At 44.9% G+C, this 21,713-nt stretch overlaps 1 protein-coding gene across 2 annotated transcripts in view; it reads right to left on the bottom strand.

Annotated features, from left to right (window-relative positions):
• The window catches only part of TMEM143 (transmembrane protein 143), a 266,670-nt gene extending 245,255 nt beyond the window's left edge, over window positions 1–21,415 (bottom strand). Inside the window, exons 1-2 of one of the 2 annotated variants that reach the window (XM_086930357.1) lie at window positions 21,366–21,415; window positions 12,208–12,430 (exon numbers count right to left, since the gene is read on the bottom strand). In XM_086930357.1, the coding sequence (XP_086786483.1) occupies window positions 12,208–12,430; window positions 21,366–21,400 (258 nt within the window). In that variant the 5' untranslated portion in view covers window positions 21,401–21,415. Of the gene's footprint in view, window positions 1–12,207; window positions 12,431–21,254 lie in introns of both variants that reach the window. The other variant, XM_086930356.1, reaches the window with a different exon arrangement.
• Between the last annotated feature and the right edge of the window lie 298 nt (window positions 21,416–21,713).

The raw sequence follows: 21,713 nt of genomic DNA, 5'->3' as shown, positions 1-21,713 counted from the left end.
TTCGTGGCCTTAATACGTCCACTTCGATGACCATGAGCCAGGGGTATTTGTTTTGTTATTATTTGACTTCTGCTAGGGAAGACCCTCTGGTTTTTTCGTTTAGTCTTTTGGCCACTATCTCAAAGTATTTTGTTATTCTGCAGTTTAGCTGAATTTCATCGGGGTTGAAACAGAGCATCACAGCCTGCCTGCAGCTCGTTATGCCCTTCTGGTTCCATAATGCTCGTAGCAGGGAGCGCCTTATGTCCAGGAGGTTTGTGCAAATGCAGATTATGTGTGTAAGGTCCTCTTTCGCAGAAAGACAGAGGCGGCATTGATTTGCGGGGTTTTCTCTTGCCCATGGTGCCAGGTGCGGAGCTATAGGAATTCTGCCCATGCGCATGTTAAGAAACTTCTTTTTTGTCTTTTGTGTGAGGCCCATCGTTAGGTAGTCTTGTGGTTTTAGAGCGCTGTAACCTTTCAGCACCACCCAACCGTGCGCTCTCTTAGCTAGGGTGGCTTTGTCCTCGATTAATGAAACCATCTTAGTGACTTTTGACACCACTTTTTTGAAGGTACGAGGGTCGGTTGCCGACTCCCATAGGTCTGTAAGTCCTAAGACCTTCAGTGAATCCATTAAGTAGGTCCTTGCAGGTGAGTTGTCTCTAATCGATAGTTCCGTCCATAGTTGGGCGTTTAAGGACCCTTGGTCCGCATCTCTGATTTTCCGCCAGCTTTTTAGGTATGCGCCTCTTCTCTCGACCGCTTGTTTCTGCAGGCCGAATTCTAGCCGAATTTGTGCTGGTGATGAGTTGTTGGGGAGATGGAATATTGCCCTGTATGCTCGACTGATGGTATTGTCTAGTGTTGTGGCGTCTTTTCCTCTCATGGCCTCGCTGCCGTAGGTGAGCATGGGCTGTAAACGAGCTTTTAATACCTGTAGGAGAGGGCCCAGGGACCGGTCTGGGAGTACTTTCTGCAAGGGTCTTATCGCTAGATGGAATGTCGTGCCCTTTCGGCGAATGGCATCTAGTTGTTGTTTGAAGGAGCCATTGCCGTCTATTATGACTCCTAGGTATTTGTAGAAGGTTACCTGGTCTAACCTCTGTCCGTTCAGGAACCATGCAGGTTTCCGTTTTTTATGGTAGTTTATTGTCATTACTTTTGTTTTGTTTAAGTTGATCGTTAATGAGTTAGTTTTTGAAAATGCATTAGTTTTATTGAGGAGGTGTTGAAGACCGATGGGGGACCGACTGATGAGGACTAGATCGTCAGCATATAGAAGGTTTGAAAGCGTGATGTTGCCTAGTCTTGGGGCGTGGGATTTGACTGTCTCCAGTTCGTCGGGGAGGTCTGCGAGAAAAAGGTTAAACATCGTGGGGGCTAAGACGCAGCCCTGTTTCAGGCCTTTAGTGGTCTTGATTTGTCTCGACAGATGCGTGCCAGAGCCCAGCTTGATCCTGACCCAGGTGTCGGTATATAGCATTATCAGCTGTTGTAAGAGTGGGCCTGGAATTCCCCATCTGTCCAACTTCCACCAGAGTTTATGCCAATCCACGTGGTCGAACGCGGCACTGTAGTCAATAAAGCACGTGAAGAGTGCCCCCTTAGAGGTTTTTGCAGCGTCGGACAAAAGGGTTAGCGCCATGATGTTGGTTGAGGTGCCCTGGCCGCTGCGGAATCCAGTTTGGGTTGCTGCGATGATGTTTTTTTCTGTTGCCCAAGATGTTAATTCCTCCAAAATGAGGCCGGCATAGTATTTGGCCTCTGTATCGATGAGGGCAAGAAGACGATAGCTACTTGGGTCGTTCCTGGCTCCCTTTTTGTAGATCGGGCTTATTATTGAGCCTCTCCAGGATGTTGGTATGCTGGCCGTTCCTCTTATTGCGTGAAATACTGGTATCAGAGTATTGCACCAGAAGGCTGGGTCTTGCTTGTATAGGATCGGCGGTATCCCGTTGGGCCCGGGGGCCCCCTCGAGTTTGCCTTTCAGGATTAGTTTCCTTAACCTGTCTGGTTTGACCTGGGGTAATATTTCTTCTCGGTGCGCCATTGGGTCCGATGTGGGTGAATGACCTCTAGCCTCGACCTGGTTTTGGTCCTTGATTGGTTTAGACCTACCGGCTTGGTTCTCTTTGTGGGGGAGTGTGCCCAGTTTGTCGAGGCTCTGATACCCTCCGTCTGACCTCTCTCCCCCTGTTGGCTTGGCCACTGCTGGGTCCGCTGTGTTAAAGTGAGCTGATAGATGAGTAGCCCAGTCAGATTCGGAGATGTTGGAGTCAATGCCTTTGTGACCTGGTTGTTGGAGACTATGGATGACCTTCCAGAAGCCGGAACTATTCTTCTGTTTGGAGTTGTGGAGGATTTTTGCCCAAAGGTCCTCATTTAGTTGCCTTTTTCTTTCCCAGGTCTTCTTTTTTAGCAGTGCTTTTAAGTTACGGAGGTGCTTTTGGGTGCCCTCGGTGTTAGGATGTTTTCGAAGTTCTTTGAGGGTCTTTTTTATTTCTTTCTTTATGTTTTTTATCTCCGCAGTTGTAATTTTGCCGTATGTGATCCTGGCGATGTTATTGCCTTTTTGGGTTTTTGTCTCTGTTGCGTGTTTGACTCCTATTTCCGTGACGAATCGAACCCAGGCGTCAAGGGGATTTTTGTTTGAGCTGGATGTCTGATGTAGGATTGTTTTAGCGCTGTTTAGGAGTTTCTCGGGCTCGGTGGGTTTACATCTTATTCTTCTGTAGTTGGTGGTGTGTTCTGTAGCAAAGTATCTTCTTGGAACTGCTTTATTCACGCTGGTCAATTCAAGAGTGGATTCTAGCGGCAGGTGGTCGCTTTGGGTGCTGTATCCTATCTTGAACGAGCTTATCTTCTCGTACAGTGGGAGAGATACGAGCATGAAGTCGAGGTGTGAAAAGGTGCTTGATGAGAAATAGGTCGGTGCTGGAGGAATGTCCTCAGTGAGTCGTCCGTTGAGCACTCTCAGGTTTAATTGCTTGAGATCTTGTGCAAACTGGGTTGCGGTTTTGGTGTATCTGTTTCGGTGGGGGGGAGATTGGCTTGGGATTTACCAGATGGTATCCATTTCCTTTGTCATATCGTCCGTGGTTTTTTCTCTGAAAAGGTTAAGGTTAGAATCTCCTGCCACAAGTATGTTTTCCATGTCCCCCTCGGCCATGAGCCTTGTCAGTTCTTTGATGAGTTCCCTTGAACCTGATTTTTTGTGCTTCGGATGAATATATGCGTTTATGACGTATAGCTGTTGGATGACCTGTTCGTTTTTAACTGCAAATGATATACACAGTATTCCGTTTGGTGGGGTGATGTTTGCTCTTTTTATTTCCGTTTCGCCGATGGTGGGTATTGAGGAGAGTATTGCGAGTCCTTCTGAGCAGTTGTATAGCCTTGTAAAGGGATGTCATTTGGTTCCCATGTTTCCTGAAGTAGGATGAGGTCAAAGCTGTTTAAGTAATTTTGTGTGTCTGGGTCATCCAGTTTGCTTAAGAGGCCATTAATGTTCCAACTGCATATTTTGATTTTAGTGAGGGTGGCCGTTGGGGCGGGTGCTGAGGGTGGCGCTTTTTGTCAGATGGAGTCTCCTCCAGGTATAGTACGTGTGATTTTAAGACTGCGTGATGTTGTTTGCTGATTGGAGGGCTTGTGAGAAGACGGCGAGTATTTATCAAACCCTGGGGAATGACTAAGCGCTCCTTTTAATATTGATTTGGCCGGTTGGGTGAGTTCTTGATTCCTTTCTTCAAGGAGCAGAGTGGGGTAGGGTGGCTTTTTTTCTGCTTCGAGTTTGATTCCCCACTGTGAAAAAATGGGAGATTCTTCCATAATTAGGTTTGCTACCTCCCTTGATGACCATGTGGTCTTTGTTGTTTCGTTTCCTTGTGGGTGGGGGGCTGATTGAAATTCGAGTGTTAGCAGATCGGTGGTTTTTATGTTTTTTAGTTTCTTGATTGAATTAATAAGCTTTAAAATGTTGCCCCTGTTTAGAGTGTCCACTCTTCCTCTGGAGATGAATTCTGGAATGAATAAGATTGTGTCCGAGTCCTTTTCCCCCAGGGGAGATGTATGCTGATGCTTTTGTTGCTCGGTTTGGGTGTTACCGTGCGGTTTATGATTGTACGCTGTTGTTGTTCTGCTACTCAATGTCACACCCTCCGGTTTTTCCTTTATCTGGCTGCTTAACGAGATGTCGACACTTATTGATCGGCGGTTCTGTGTTGTTTCGCTGGTACCGGTCTCATGTTTGTTACAGGTGCATTTTTCTGAGGAATTTTTTGATGTAGCTTCGGTTTGGGTTGGGGTGGGGTCCTCTCGGGGCTGTCTGCTTGCTTCCGGGGTTGATTGTGTTGTTACCGCTTGACAGGCCCGTTGCTCTTTTTGTTCCTGTCCTGGTGGGTTTCCGTTTGTCGGTTTAAATGATTGACCGACAAAGTTCTGTTCTGAGTAGGGGCTGGGGGACTCTTTTCGAAGCGCGAAGGATCCTATACCTACTTCTGCTGGTGTCTTTGTTTGTAGTGAATTTATGGGTGGTAATGTGAGTTTTATAGGTTCCTTTTGGTGCTTACTGTCACCTGCCTGCTCCTTGTCCCTCGGTGTGGTGAGTAGACTGTGCTCTTCTCTACTTTTCAATTCTGTTGTTTTCTTGTTCCGGCCCTTTCTTTTTTGCTTACGTCGGGCCCGTGCGTTAGGTGGGATTTCCAGTTCTTCAGCTTGTCCTCTTTTGAAGATGTTCCGAGGCGGTTCTTCAGGTGAGCTTGTTATGGGTGGGGGCAGGCACCACTGAGTGATTGTTTTTATTTTGTGTGGTTCTTTGCTGTTTTCTCTTGCCCCTTTAAGGTGAGGATTATGGGGCAAACTCGTTGGTGATGGAGATTTCGCTGAAATTGGGTTTGTTACTGACTTATCATGCCTTTCGATTATTGAGGGGGGGTTTGTGATATTTGTTTTTATGTCCTCCAGAAGGTTTCCCAGCATCGTGGGAAGAGATGATAGTTTGTCAATGATTGGGGAGCAGATGCAGTTGGTTCTTTCGATTTGAATAAGGTTAGCTGACTCCTGTCCTCTTTTTATTAGGCCGTTAAGGTCAGCTAGTTTTCTGTCGATCCCCATGGTGGCCTCTGCTAAGCTTTGTAGGACTGACAGTTGTAGGTCGAGTTTATCTGATTGATACTGAAGTGCCGTTGTGGTTAGCTGTGCTGTATTGAGTAGGGTTGCCCAGAAGAGGTTAGGGGGATCTACAGTCCCCTCTGTTGGGAGATGGGAGTTTTCTTCGCTGTTACCATTGGTGGGTCCTGTGACGTTGTATGTTGCCACTAACTCGCTCCATTCTTGAGATACCAGGAAAGACATGTCCCTATCTGGGGAGCTTTGATCCCCTCTTACTATGTGTGGTAGCGGGCTTGCAGGGTCAGGTATTTGTCCCGGTGTGTCGGGAGCCTCAGTCTGATTTTGAGTTATTTGTGCTGTGTGGGCGATGGGTGCTAGTGGGGGTGCTGATTCTTGAGTTATTGGTACTTCTGCTGCCCTTTGGTGTGTGTGTGGGGAGGAGTCATTTGAAGATGGGTGTTTTTGTTGCTGTCCGGCCCCAAGGGCCCTGGCAGCTCTGACTGATGTTTCCTTGATGTGTCCTCCTTTAGTGAGGGACTTATTTGGGTTGTTTCCTCTTTACGTCCATCACTGCTTCCCTTGATTGGTTCCTCTGGTAGGGGGGTTTGGCTGGTGGGGCCTTCTGGTGACTCCTGCCTTCTAGTTTCTATTACCCCATTGTCCCCTATGCCTGCTTCGCCTCCTACGTCATTCATTCTATCCCTTTGGGTCGGAGCGTTGTGAATTTCTGCTACTGCGTAGCTCGTTGTTTTTGAAAAGGCGTTAATTGCCATGGCGGGTTGTAATGGGGATTGGAGGCCTGTTATGGAGTCATTTGAGGAGAAGATGACATTTCCTGGATTTTTTAGGAAGGCAAATTTTGTGTAGATTTTCGGCTGAAAATTGTGTTTTGTCTCCGTTTGCTGACCCGCTACATTGAATAATTGATGGGCGTTTTTCCTTTTGTTACTTCTGGGTTGTTCTGGAAGTTGGCTTGGGCTGTGATTGTTATCCTTTTCGGATTGTTGGCAACCGGTTTGCGGACCGTCGTTTATGGTAGTGTTGAATTCTTTCCTTGTTGCTTTGTCTTTTTCTTTTTTACTGTTGGTAGCTCGCTTATTTTTTTCCGGTGATGCTGAGCTCGTAGTTGTGTTGTTTCTTTTTCTTTTGGCTGGTTGCTTTGTTGGAGGTCTGCGTTCCCTGCCCGACCTCATGGTAATCCAGTGAGTTCCTTCCAGGGGCTCAGGAAGTCACTCTGTCTCTCTGTGTCTCCGTGTCTTTGGCGCCGGGAATGTGGTGCTACTGCTTCTACTGCTATGGGCCGATGTTCTGGTACCCGTTTGTGCTGCAACGGTTTTGCGTGAGTTGCAGCGTCTCAGGCGTCTCGGGCTTCTCTGCTGCTGGGCAGAGACGCTTGCTATAGGAGGGCTGTTTGCGTGATGTTGTGAGGGCAGTTGACTGTGGTCTATTGCCTTCTCCAGCAGCTATTGCAATGCTTCAAATGCTCAGCCTTGGGGAGGTGGGGCAGAGGAGTCTATTACAGGTGCCTGCCGCTAGGAGCCTCAGCTTCCAACCTCCTGCCTGTTGTCACCTCGCCCGCTCTCACTGTTCTTTGCTGGTTGCTCTCGCTGTCTGGTGGGCGCTCTCTCCACCGTGGTCGCGCTCACTACTGTGGTCGTCAGATTGCTCCCCCGGGTGGTTTCTAACAGTTCCCTAGAACTCCAAGTCCAAGTTGTGCTCTCAGCCTTTACTAGCGGGCAGATAGGTTATGTCAGCTCTGCACTGAGTGTTGGCTGCTGTTTTAGATGTCAGATGGCAGATGGCTGATGGTGCTCAGCTACTCTGCTTCACTGAGTTCCATGACGATCCTCTGCTCTGGCTCTCTGCTGCTCTGCTGCTCACACTTGCGCTAGGTCTGTTGCTGGTTGCAGCCCATCTCGATTTGCTGCCCTCTTGCTTGCGTGGCTCGAGATTCACAGCCAGAGAAAGGCAGGGGCAGGGCGGGTATACCAGGCTGGACTGCTGGCTGCTAAACGCGGGCCGCCTCGAGCTCGGGCCCCCCGCCTGCCTGCCTGCACCTTCGCTGCCTGCCGCTTGCTGGGAGCTTGCTGGGAGCTGGAAGTCAGGCCAACAGCCTGAGGATGATACGGGTGTCCCGAGCCCCCTGGTGTGCAAGCTGAAGTTTCCCTGTCACTTGCACGGGGAGCCTGGGTGCCGGCTCTCCCTTTCAGCGCTCCCCCTTCAACGCTCGGGGGCCAGGATTCCGCTTCCCCTCTCAATGTTTGCACCGCCTCGGCAGCAGACGGCCCGGGATAACGGCCAGGGGACTCACCTGGGGGGCAGCATGGTCGCGGACGGGGCGTCAGTTCAATCCTGCTGGTGTACCCACAGTCACGTCTTGCTGAGCACCGGGGGCCTTTTGCCGGGTTGCGGGTTACGGGGGGCCGGTCCGGGTCGGGAGGGACCTTGAGGGAACTCTGGGCGAGAGTTCTTCTCACTGCTGCTGCTGAGTTTGGCGAGTGGCGACTGGCGTTCTGCTCGCTCCTGGAACTTCTCTCTGCTGCTCTCTGCTGTCTGGTAATGGTAGAGCTTCGTTGGCGAATGAGGTTTGGGCTGCCAGGGAAGGAATATGTGACATTTTTCCGAATGCATTTACAACGCTGTTGTTATAACGCCCGCGCTGTAACCACGCATACCATTACCCCGCAAGTCATCACAACGACTTGCTCAGTAATGGTATGGTGGTTACAACGCAGTCGTTGTAACAGCTGCGTTGTAATTACATGCATTGCAAAATATTTGTGGTAAGTGCTGTTTACCTGCAGGGAAGTAATCATTTACTATGATTATATCAATCAAAGGAGTGAGGGTGCCCTCTTCACCCCCCCCGGGAAGATGATTTGTTTAAAACACTGATGGGTGGCAGAGTTTAATTTCTTGACAGTGGAAGCACTTTCAACTTTCCAGCACCTTTTTTTTTTTTTTTTAAACTAGCAAATGCGATTGATGTGCCCAAAATGATGCTCCCTCTTTCCCGGCCCCACAAAATGCTTTCTGTGGCCATTGAGATTGAAAGTGCCCATACTATGCGCTCTCGTTTGGCTAGTTCACCAAGACACTAAGGCCTTGGTCACAGAGGGGGTTCAGGGCAGTAAAGGTGCAGGGAGGGAGGAAGGACGAGGGGTTTACATTACAGAACCTTCAGGGACGTGTCCTACACTCTGTGTTGTAAATGCCCCATCTGCCCTTCTTGAGGCACTGTCCCCTTAATGAAATCGCATGCAAATGTTCAGATATGTTGTATATTACTTTTGCAAATGGTGACAGTTGCTGGCAGGGCAAGTACTGATTATTGTTGAATGATTGATTAGTATGCATTAAGATTGGCATTTAGATTGGCATACATTAATTCCCTAAATTAAAACTTAAATAAAGGCTGTCACTCGCTACCTAATGTGAGGCATCTTTTTCAAACATTTAATGTTGAGTTAGTATTGTCAATGTGGTTTTAAACCTACAATGAAGATGTAGCAAAGTAAGAATATCGGTCCAAGGTGTGTTACTGGATAGTGTAGGTGCAAAGCTGGCTCAGTGAAGAGAGGTTAGACTTCAATAACTTACAGGATACCATTGAGTTTTTTTTAAATCTACAAAGCCCACTTGATGATCAACAAAAATAATCCATATAAAGCCAACTGTATTCTTTTAGCAAATGGAAGTGCGAGCCCAAGATAACGGGCCATAGTATTCCAGGTGATCATAAATGTGTTGGTCCATTGGCAAAAAGGCTAAGTGCTCACTACTGAAGGTGTAATTTGCATGTAACAGGTATCCATGTTATAATCTGCATTCTATTATAATCTGGTAAGACACGGGTTGGAATCCTGTCACAACGGACTCAATTGGTCATCTTTATGAAGTCAATAGTATTGGTATTCTGCAGTTTTGTGGTAAGAGCATCTTTTCCTAAAGCAGAAAAAGTCAATTCATTTTTGATCAGCATGGTTTAATTGGCTATTTTTATTGTTATTGATTGTATTAAGTCTATGGCTGCATGGATGAATACTTATAAGGTCCAAAAGGCGAGATCGATTGCATTGCAAATGCTTGTTATCTTTTGTTGTAATTTTTAAGGTCAATTTTGAAAGAAGTTCAATGCTACCATCAGGTCTCCATCATGTGCTAACCTATGAATGCTTCGTTGGGACGTTTACTGGTTTTTCACCAACTCAAAGTTAGAAAAACTGGTCCTTGTTTGTACAAAGTGGCGCCCCCCTCTTGATTTTCCAGCTTTGTTATGGGACTTCTCTTTCAGTAGTAACTCAAGTAATGTTTCCAAGACAAAGACCCCAGGACATTTGAGAGGCATTCAGAAATGATATGTACAACCTAACGGAATGCATCATTAGACCGCGATGGGGTCAAACAACGGCAGATTTTGACATCTGGTTAATTTATGTTTTTTTGCACACCCTCCCATGTGAGGCTGCAATACTCCACCCCAAATGCTGAGTTTCCTATATATAGTATAGGGCTATTTTAAGCAATGTATTTAACTCAAAAATCTGTATTACAAATATTTTTATGTTAAATATTATTGTAAAGTCATTTTAAATATTTAATTGAATGTAGAACAAAATAAAAAAAATGCTGTAATGCGTATTAATAATTAAAAGTGATGTATAGAATAAATTAAAATGAATGAAATAATTTTTTAATAAAATGTATTGCAACATTGGTTAAATATACTTTAGAATTCAATAATAAATTGGTACTATTTTTCTTTTTTATATTAATTCATATTTATTCATATTTTTAACTATTTCAAATAATTCAATTTAATATTATTTCCTATGGGGTTTTATTTTAAATCCCTACCACCGGTATTTTATATGGGGTGGAGTTACAGTACCATTGGTTGGCCATGTGTAGTGCTAAACTTACTACAAAAGTGTAAATTACTACAAAAGTGTATGTTACTACAAAAGTGTTGTTTGTGAATACCAAAGGTAGTAAACTTGCTCAAAGGTGCAGTTTTTGAATTAGGCTCGATGAGTCAAACATTACACAACGATCCAACTATTGGCAGGCAATGACAGGTATCAATAATACTAATAATTCAAATCCCGTAAAACAAATCTCTGTACAGGGAGAGCACAAGGAACGCTGATGTAATCCACAGACTAACAGGTGGAAATAGGGTTCAAGCAGCTACACCAGTGCTGGGTTGGGCAGGGCAGAAAATCACCACTAGTGGAATGTATCACCACTTGCTGAAATCAGGTTTCCAATTCTGTAGAATATTAGGGCATTTTGTAGAATAGTGTCCACACACCTGTCCCTTGAAGATCTCTCAGCAACTGATTCTAAGAGAACGAGTGCAAACATTTGAAGGCAAAACCTGCCAGGTCACAGAGCAAATCTTAAAGGAACAACAGAAAAGGGCACCCACATTAAAGCAACATCAACATTCAAAACCCAGCAATAATATTCTGCTGCAGTTCCAACCTGTTCCCTAAAAAAGTGGAAAATTTGATTTGTGCACACATCAGTAAGCAGGTATCAAAACAGACATGGCTAAATGATACTGAATATTCAAGCTGCTCAGAAATTAAATTAAAAAATCAAGCCACCATAATTAATGGCATTCCCAATCTTAGATCATGAACAACACAGGAAAGTTTTTACTTACATTTTTAAGTAATCACCAAATATTCCAGGTGAGCATTTTGCAATGAGAATTTGCATACCTGCAGTATACCTGCAGAATCGCTTGTGATTTTATTCCTGGAAGAAAAGCCTCCTAAAAAGGGCTGTAGAGGGACTCTATGGTGTGTCAATCACCATTAAGATATGTTCTCCTATTGAGACAAGTTCAGAATACAATAGTGTTCGATCGATGGGACATGAACTATTTCAAAGACAAAACCTTTCGCGTTACAGCCACATTAATAACATTATTAGCTATTGTTGAATGCTGCCAGGCGTGGGTCGCCAGGACAGTTTTAGAAATGTTGGCCTTGTGTAATTGTAATGGCCTTTAGACAGCGCAGTTTAAACAAAGCAAAAACCATCATGCAGCTGAAATGTTGCACTAGCACTTTATTCTCACGAATTTCTATAGGCTACATTATGGCACCTTAAACCAGGTTAATGGAACGGCTGAACAATACAGGATTATCGTAATGGTATCTTTTCTGCTTAGATATTGCTAATGCATTTCAATTGTCACTGCCTCTCAAACAACGCTAATGCTGCTATGTTGCCCAAAGTCTTGCACGAGCACTTAAATTTTATATTGATAGTCGAGGGAAGTTAGCTTTTTGCAGAAGCCAACTTACTGGTCATGCACATGCACTTTACTGAACCTCAACGTCTGCCTAATGTAAAAGCCTCATGTTGCCCACATATTGAACAAGTATCCTGTTGCTTACACCTCCATAGGTTAGTCTTTGGCATGTTGAGTATGGCGACTGGGAGCGGCGATCCCGCAATGCAAATATGATCGAAATTCTATATTAATAATGTATGATCTGGTGCTCTATGCAGAGCAATGGCTATTTTGTATGAGCTAATTGTAATGCGCTGTACCTTTATGGCCATGTATGCCGAAATCAAGTTTTTATGACGATGATGATGATGATAACATTATTACCATTAATGAGAAATATTTCTGGAAGCAAATTAGTTAACCATGAACGTTTTTTTAGTTTGACCTAAGAAAGTAAGATAATTATTTCTTTTTAGTTGGAAAGTCAAAATGAAATGTAGGCTGTTTTGCTCATGGTGGGTTAAGTCAAAACACTGGTGATACGGACCCCAATTTTAATATTGGTCAGATTAATGGCACTCATACGAAACACCTCCAAAATGGAGAAACATTTTACAGTATTAGGCATGCTGAGGCATCAGAAGTATGATAGGCTAGGCTTTGGTGAGATCCAAATGCTAAATCAAACAAATATTATCTCAATCTATATACAATCCCAGATTGAATTGCTTAGGAATTATGAGGGACCATTTAGAACTAAACGTTAAAATTAAAATAGTCATAGAATTTCAGCAACACATCGAACAACAACATCCAAATGAGTGTTTTCACTTTCTTTCCACTGACCCACCCTCCCTTCCTACCTGCAGCAGGGTGCTCACAAGCTGACTTTTGGAGAATGGGATGAATCTCTCTTTGTACTGCAGGTCCCAGTCCCTGGGTTGTGTTGGTTTCCACATTTTGCGGTACTCTGCAATCTTGGTAGATAGACTGCCCATGCTGCGGGCAGATGTCCTAGAGACCCCTACCCATGCCACACGGCAGGCCCAGGCCGCATAGACCATGCTGTGGCTTTTTCTGGGGTAGCTATGGAAACAGTGACTAACAGTTAATGATCTGGCATAACAAGTCAAGCCATTTAAAGAATACAATACAGTACCAAAAACACCGAAATATTTCGAACTAAACTACTTTTTTTTATATAAAAACATGTTATATTTATTGTTCTCTGAAAAATCAGTGATTCACATTGCATGGGTATGTGACGCTCAGGTACAGCACTAGATCGTGTTTAGGGTCTCAGAGCAGGTGACAACTAACAAAGAGATGGATAAACATTCACTCTGTTAAACCCATCATTGACTATTTTTCAACAAACAAAGTTTCAGTTACGTCCCCGTCGGTGCTTTGGGAGGTCTTTAAAGTAGTCATAAGAGGTACCAATATTGCGAAACAAGCGGGAGTCTTGAGGGCTATTTGCACGAGACTTGCACGCCTCAAGCTGACCTAAGAGCATTAGAACAAGAATTTCATCAATTCAATGACCAAAGCATCAATGGCGTGCATGCATGAAACTCTGTCAAAATATAAGAAGAAGTGCGGAACGAGAAGTACATTATCTGGGACAGGAGTCAATTGCCCGTTGATATGGAGAGGGAGAGCGCCCCAGTAGGACGTTGGACTAAATGCTCAGACCTCATATCGCGAATAACTATATTGTAGACCTTGTAGGCGAAAACATGGAATACCACACCGAGCCCACTGCTGTACTAAATGTGATGACCACCTATTACTCCAAATTATATCAAACCATTAGATCAAACCAAATCCCATGTCCCCACAGACCAACTTAAAGGATATTTGGAATCTGTACAACTATTATTGCGAGATGACGTACATCGGCAATATCTGGACTCCCCATTCACGAGGGGGAAGTCCTGCACGTTATTCGCAGTCTGCCTAACGACAAGCCCCCGACCTTGATGGCCTCACAACATCGTTCTACAAAGACTTTTCCACTATACTGACCCCTCATCTTCTAGCTATGTAGCAATCGTCTGTAGAGTCCAGGGAACTTCTCTCGTCCCTCCGCGCGGTGGTCATTTTTACTATACTTAAACCTGGAAAATCAGCCATGTCACACGACTTCTACAAGCTGCTAGCCATGATCAACGTGTACAACAACATTTTGGCAAAACTTATTGCCAATTGCCTGGCCCCACTTCTTCCTGACATGATCCGTCTGGATCAGTCGGCTTTGCGCCTGATCGATCAACCGCACACAACCTCTGCACTTTGCTTGCAGTCATGCATGTCGTGGACCCGAGGGTGGCTGCAGTTGCTGCCCTACTCGACGCCACTAAGGCGTTCGATTCCTTGGCCCTTTTTATTCCATCTCCTACAGCATTTAGGGTTCAGCCTGCGTTTCTTGAACCTCAATAAACTATTATATATTTCCCCACAGCTAGACTGCAAGTAAATGGCCTACTCTCCGATCCGTTCTCGGTCACACGTGGCACACGACATGGATGTCCTTTGTCCCCTCTCCTCTTTGCCAAAGCCATGGAACCCCTGACAGCCAGCACCATGCCCACAGGGGGATCCGATTCCGAGAGCGTGGCAATCTGGTATCCATGTATGCGGATGATATCGCTCTGTACATAAGAAACCCCCAGAATAATATTAGGGAGGTCATAAAATTTGGAGGAATCCGGGCACAACAATAAACTGGGCTGTCGGTTATATTTTCTCTCACCGAAAGTGACAGGCAATTTGAGTCTGAATTTGCGCTAAAATGTGTGTCTGAATCAGTCAGATATTTAGGAGTGTGACTGAGCCGGGACATGGACGAACTATGGCAGGCCAACTATGGCATGGCCTTCTCCTGGCTGGAAGAAAGAATACCAATTTTGAATTGCCTTCCCCCTTTCAGTTGACTGGGCGATTGGCTATCGCAAAGATGGTTGTGCTACCTAAATTTTTATACTTCTTCAATCTCCCCATTTCGCTAACACAGCAGTTTTTTAAACGTTGGAGATCCAATCTGATATCCCTAGCTTTGGAAGGAAAACAGCCCGGGATAGCCTGGGAAACTCTTACGCTGCCTTTTCATCAGGGTGGCCTAAATGCTCCAGACATGAAGCTATATGCATTATGCACACAGGCCCAATATCTATATTTCTGTCTGTACTGGGTAAAATTCCAACCACACACTGCGGTGGAGGCAGTCTTGACATCTCTAGTCCCGCTCTCCAAAGCGCTATATGAACCCTGCAGACCCACCTAGGCACCTGCGGACACAGTGGAATGTGTAAAATGGGCGTGGGATGGAATGCAGTGGCTAGCGTCCCTTGACTGCATATACGCTCCCTCTATCCCTATAGCGTGTAATCCCATGTTGCCGGTACTGATAGAATGCACAACTGGGCTCAGAATAAAAACCTTTACACATACACTAATCTGTACCCGAAGGGCCACTTTATGCCAACACCTGTGGCAACTGAAACTCCGAAGCCCACCCTAATAGACCTGCTCATCCACACTCAAATCCGCGCCACGTGTCTTGCAAATCACGTTACCTTCCCGGCACCTCCACCAACACTACATGCTCCTGATCATATGCTCACCACTAACTCTCATCATACACTAGTCACTAGACTACACACTGTGATGCAGGATAAGGCGCCAGTATGCGTGCCTGCAGCGCTCGCCCAGTGGCATCTAGATACGGACCCCCCACAATTGCCGACCCGTGGTCTTATTGCTGTGCGCAGACTGCGCCTTCATCACCCAATTACAGACTGCGCCTCATACATTTTAAGTTTTTGCACAGATTATATCACACTCCCATACTGTTGAAACATATGGGGCTAAGGAAGGTGGCAAAATGGGCGAGGTGTTCGACACCTGAGGCCGTGTTCCTACACCTGACTTGATAATGCCCTAAAATCATGGATTACTGGTGGGAGACACATTCTATGATCCAGAAAATCAATGAACACCAGATCTTGTTTACCCCGCTTGTTAGCCTCCGTGGCTATGTTAAAGACATGCTGACTGACATCCTCACGTCGTATCACAACCATACTGTTACTACTACCCAAACGCCAGCCTGCTTAACACTGGGGGAGGAGAGGGTTCCCTCGGGTTGCCTCATTGCTGCAAGATGCATCGTACTGTCAGGAGCAGTTGGCTCAATACTGGGAAGTGATGCCCTTACAAAGTCGACCTACCGATATTCAACATATTTGCGCACAAGGGCCACAACCCCACCCCCTTCCTTCCCCCGAAAGTGTGGGTAGCGCTGTGATGTGTCCCCTAGATTGGAATTTTAGGAGTAGCTACCTCAAGGGAAATTGAACAATTATGCAGACCAGTCTTGCACCTTTGCCTGATAACCCAACATGCTTGGGATACCTGTGTCACTTACCTTGCATACTAAAGCAGAGTACTATGATTGCTATTCGAAATGTCACACTAACATGTACTATTCAGACTTTAATTTGTGGTGCTCTGTTCATCAAATTAGCTGTGAATTCTGTACTGGATCCCGTCTCCACCACTTCTTTCTCTTATCCCTTGCCTGCTGCTTTTTGAGATGCTGCTACTGCAATGTATGTTGTTAAAATGCTAATACATTTTTTTTAAAAGCATAGGCAACTGGATAATTAAACAAAATAATCACACAAAAAATCCTTTTAAAATTTCAATACATGATGATATTGTATTTGAACAACATTTACTATGCCTCACAACTTGGAACAGCTCTAAAGTGTGCTGCAACTTAAAGTTGGATTGGTGGCTCTGGACATAGGGGCACTGACCAATTCAGGAATCATAACCTGAAGCGCAAGTCATGCTGCCTTTGAAAGACCAATATGACTGTCCTTTCACTAAGGGCTACTGTCTTTCAGAACCAACATTCTGCCAAGAAAACGTTCTCCGAATCTGTACATGGGTGTCACTTTAACTGCAGTCCTACACAGCAGGGTGAAATAGGTCAATTTGAAAGTGAATGAAAGCGCAAGAGCTATACTCAAAACAACTTGCATAACTCACAAGACTCACTACACGGAAAAGCCAGTCTACCTCTCAAAAAAATTATTAAAAGACTGTCAAAAGAGACCTCTTCAAAGCTACAATAGACTATTCCTGATTCTGCCAAAATTTAGGAAAGAGAAATCCCGCACCCGAGTCTTCTCCAGGAATGCTCCCAGAATATGGAACTCACTTCCCCAAGACCTACGTGAAAATCCCTTATTCGCTCACTTCAAAAAGAAGCTGAAACTTCTTCTCGGCAACTAATATCTTTACACTCTTCTCTAATCCATTTGACTGGTCTGTTTTACTCCCATCCCGCGCTCTCTGCCCAAATCTGAGCTACACTGGCTCGGCGAAAACTGTTCCTTTCTCTCAACATCGTCTTGAGAGCCTACCCTAGCTTTCTCGGTACCTTGGTGTTCATCTATATTACAGTCTGCTAAAATGTTTCCATCATAATTGCTATTATGTATTTCTATTTACAACAACACATAACCATGTGCAATTACTTCTGTGATATGTAATGCCCTGTTTATATATTTACCGCATATACCTCAAAACTGTATCAGCAACTATTTCCAAACGTCTTTAGTATTTACCTCAAAACTGCATCTGAAACTATATCCTAACGTCTTTCATATACTTCATTACATACTGTCACTTTGTATTTCTAACTACTCCAAATGTATCTCATGTAATTGCTGTTATGCAAACAATGTGAACCGCTCTCATACCCTCGAGTCAAGTTCACTCTATATAAAACTCAATAAAATAAATGAAGAGGTATTGGTAATGCGCCAGCACTGATGCTAAAGACGAAAGATATGAGAAATTAAAGGTTTTTTGTGGGTCCAGTACTGCAAGTGTGGGCGTAGCCTAAGTAATATAAACTCAGTAACTTACTCAACTTGCTTTAGCGCCTCAGCCCGACGCTCTTCAACGTCTACATGGCTCCACTTGCCCCCATCGTCAGAACCTACGGACTCAACATCGTGTCATATGCAGACGACACCCAGCTCATCCTCAACCTATCCAACGAGCCCAACACCGCCAGACGCAACTTTCGAGAAGGCATGGAATCCGTCGCCAAATAGATTAAAAACAGCTGCCTACAACTAAACACCAACAAAACAGAAGTACTCATCATGGGCCAAAACCCCGATGCCTGGAGCGACACCTGGTGGCCCACCGCCTTCGGGAACCCGCCAACCCCCACAGACCACGCACGCAACCTGGGAATAATCCTGGACTCCGAGCTCAAAATGGACCGCCAGATCAACTCTGTCTCATCTCCCTGCTTCCACACCCTCCGCCTCCTTCGTAAGACCTTCAAATGGATCCCCCTTGAACACCAAAAGACAGTCACTCACGCCCTGGTCACCAGCAGACTCGACTACGGCAACGCACTCTACGCAGGAATAAACAAAAACCTCATCCGCAAGCTAAAGAACATCCAGAACGCCGCTGCAAGACTGGTCCTCAACCTGCCAAAACACTGCCACATCTCCCAGCACCTGCGCACACTCCACTGGCTCCCCGTCGAGGCGAGAATCACCTTTAAGATTCTCACCCACGCACACAAGGCCCTCCACGGCACCGGACCAGCATACCTGAACAGCCGACTCAAATTCCACGCACCCCAAAGTACCCTACAATCAGCCCAGCTTTCCTACGCCGTGGTCCCCCGCACCAGAAAGACCAGATCGGGAGGCCGCTCCTTCTCCTTCCTCGCGGCCAAAGCATGGAACGCCCTTCTGCTCCACCTCAGACAGACAACATCGCTCCCCATCTTCGCAAGAAACCTCAAAACCTGGCTCTTCGACAGACCCCTCCTTGATGGAATGGAACCTGCACCCCCCCACCCACCCCACCCCTAGCACCTTGAGACCCTTACGGGTGAGTAGTCGCGCTTTAACAAACTCCTGATTGATTGATTGATAGCGCCTCATCCTTTATGCCGAGAACAATCGCTAAGCCACTACCCGCTTCAACCACTCACAAAACATACGTTTCTTAGGTAACTACCCAGTAGGAACTAGTTAAAATAGGAGATTTCTTTCCTGGGAATACATTTCAGGAGCGCTCAGCCATCACTGACATTCCAGACCACATAGCCCTCGACATTCTGCTCTATTACAGAATACATACATCAAACATGGCGAGCTGCCTTCCATTCAACAAGAACCTCCTGTCAAAACAAACGAACACATTGTCACAAAATTATACACCCCAATACAGGAGGAGGCCCTAACTACTCCAGAAGCCAAAGAGAAATGGACAGCAGGCCTTCAGCGTTCCATTACAGACAATGAACTGAATGTTTGCAATGACTGATGAGAACCGTTGCCCCCAATAGGAGGCTAGAACTGATCCATTTAAAATGTTTACTACAAGTGTATAGTATACTCCCTAGATCAGTGGAAATGTGGTATCGCAGAGGATTTCAGGTCTATGCAATGCCATGCCCCAGAGGCGCTTTTTCTCAATTTACCATGGGCATGCTCTGAAATCAGTAAATACTGGCTCTAGATTTTCATTTATTCCATGTTTGAGATGAGGATCCTGCCATCCCAGAGGATGGCATTACTGGACCTTCACACAAGAGAACTCCTCATCACATAAGAAGATCTGCTGCAGTGGCATTTCTGTTCATCAAGCACTGTGTGTCTTGGGAATGAGGCAGAGACCGAGCTCCTACAGCTAAAGCCTGGTTAGCAGATTTAATATATTGCACCTAACAAATGGGGAAATATCACGGTACACTTCCACCAGCTAATGCGCCCAATATATACTGGCCTCACTATGAACATAGTACGCTGCATTTCCTAACATTACAAGATTCACCTACCTGACACACAGCCAGGCTATACAACTTTATGAGGACCTACTCATTGTTCAATGATATTGGACAAATGGTGGAACGGCTTTAACGTACTGTGATCTGTGTACATTTATTGCCTGTCATAAGAAATGTAAATCAACTTCGATGTCTGTGATGTACTAATTTCAGTTTTTATCTTTTATTCTGGCTTATAGAGAAAAACAAGTCAATAAATACATTTAAAAAGTACGTTTCACGTTGCCAGACGTTCTTGCTTCAAGAGACAACTCAAGGCTGTTCCTAGAATCACTGAATAATAAGTATCAGTCCTAGTTTGCCAGTCATCCTGATTTTAAATGGGATAAAAGCTGCCTCTTTCATGATTTTAAAAGGGTTTATTTCCTAGCAATCTAAAAGTGCCATTCATGGCTTAGTACTTCTCCTGACTTTGGAAAAATATTATCCCTTTAGGCCCTGCCATATCCGTCCACTTATCAAAAACAAGAGAGGATTATAGTCCAGCACCCGACATTAGTGTGGACCAGGAGTTTCCCTTTTAGAAAGGATGTAAAGATGTCAGACTGTATTAAATGTTAAGGGGATGGCACAGCTACAGTGGGGGTTACTACCAATTCTCTGTGTTTTCTAACGCTCTTCGATTATTTTGGTTAGAGGAGTTGAATGTGCACCACAAATATATAGGACTCAATTCCATGAATATTTTAATAAGAGATAAAGCGGAGGCTAAATCCCCATATGCCCCATAGTCCTAATTCACACTCGGAAAACCGCTATTATTTTACCACTTTCAAATGTAGTTATTTTAGCAATCTTAGGTGTGAGAGTCTGAGTTAGTCCTGTAATGATTCAAACCGGTGCTCTGCAGGCTATGCAAAGATCTCAGCAAGGTGAACCACAGACTAGTTAAATTGGAGTTGGAAATCGTCAAATGCAGGAAGCATAAGTTACAAGAAGTGTGCAACCCCCACCCTACATGGATTGGAACCTGTCAACTGAAAGATAAATCCTAACTTGCAGTAGACATATTATTTTACCAGGATCACAATCTAGAACTTCTACTACAGCAATGTTGTTTTACTCGTATCTGGTGACTCGGACCTTAAAATTACATCTTTCCAATTAATACACAAACCCCTGTGTTATCCTATTGTAATTTCACGGGTAAGCAGCAGATTGCATAACTCTTTGCAACATCTGATCAGCACTAAGAGTTATAAATCTTGTGCTCTCTGATCGTTGGGATACTACTCGGTGCAGGCTAGTATAGAAGCGGGAGGGGATAGCCATCTTCATGTCATACTATTAGCAAATTGATACAAAACTCCAGCCATTTATAGTCTTTATACAACCCTTCGATTGTATAACACATATCTGCTAAGTATTCTGTTACTTATTCTCTAGGACTTATACCAGTTTTTTGGGTAGGAGGTGTTGTAATACAAAGTCCATTAGCCGAGGTGTAAATTCTGTAGCTGGTTTATTTAAGCTTAGTTCCAAGGTAAGTTCCAGGTAAGTAGCTAGATGATAACGCCTCTTTGCTGCTCAGCCTACGCACCCCAACTGACACTCATGCACATCACCAGGCACCAAGCATTCAGCATTCCACTCATCACCAAGCACTCCAGGCGTCACCATGGATGAGCAGTAGGGAAGGTCAGCTAAGGAAATGGTATGGCAGTACTTAAGTCACAACACGAAGCAAAAATAGGCGTGCAATCGTCCAAGGGTTTGTCGAAGGATCGCATGGCATCACAAGGCACTCTGAAGCTGCCTTCAAGATCTGTTTATAGGGCCTGAGCATCAGCAATATGTTGGCGGATTTGCTTTGCACGCATCTACATGTGCAGGTGATCCCAGACTCAGCAACGCAAACTGTTTTGTATGTCATTTCGCCCAGTTCACTCGCATCTCAGGACAGTTCATTTTTTTTTTAAATCAAAATGCCCTTTTAAATGGTTTTCATACGTGACATTCTAAGGAGCCCGAGACACGCAGAGGCCAGAAAAAATATAATAATAGCAAATGCACCTGCGTGCAGAAAGCGCTGTCATGACAACCAGCGACACGAAACAAGACAGCCCCACAGCCTTGCCATGCGTCAGAAATCCATACAAGCATAACGTATAGCAAGCACCTAACCTCAGAACAGCAACTGACATTGACATTCCACGCATGCGCGGTTGGTTCTTACGAACACTTCCTCTTCCGCCCCTCATGAGTCGTGGAAGCTGAAGACGGGCACTGATGGGGTGTCACCTTCAGATTCTTTGCTAATTATTCAGCCATTGTACAATGACACGTAGAAGCCCAACTGGAATGGCACTCACCGATATTTGGGATATTAGATCAACGAATTCAGTAGCAAATGTTCCGGCAAACGCGATATGGTAATAGCTAGTGCAGATTATTTGATAATCAAATGCACGCGCACCTGATAACTTATTGATAGTTCAAAATAAAGGAGCCACCCTATAATACTCTTCGCAT

Source organism: Lissotriton vulgaris, chromosome 7, assembly GCF_964263255.1.
Source record: "Lissotriton vulgaris chromosome 7, aLisVul1.2, whole genome shotgun sequence".
Classification (NCBI taxonomy): domain Eukaryota; kingdom Metazoa; phylum Chordata; class Amphibia; order Caudata; family Salamandridae; genus Lissotriton; species Lissotriton vulgaris.
This window is presented reverse-complemented; position numbering and strand designations above follow the sequence as displayed.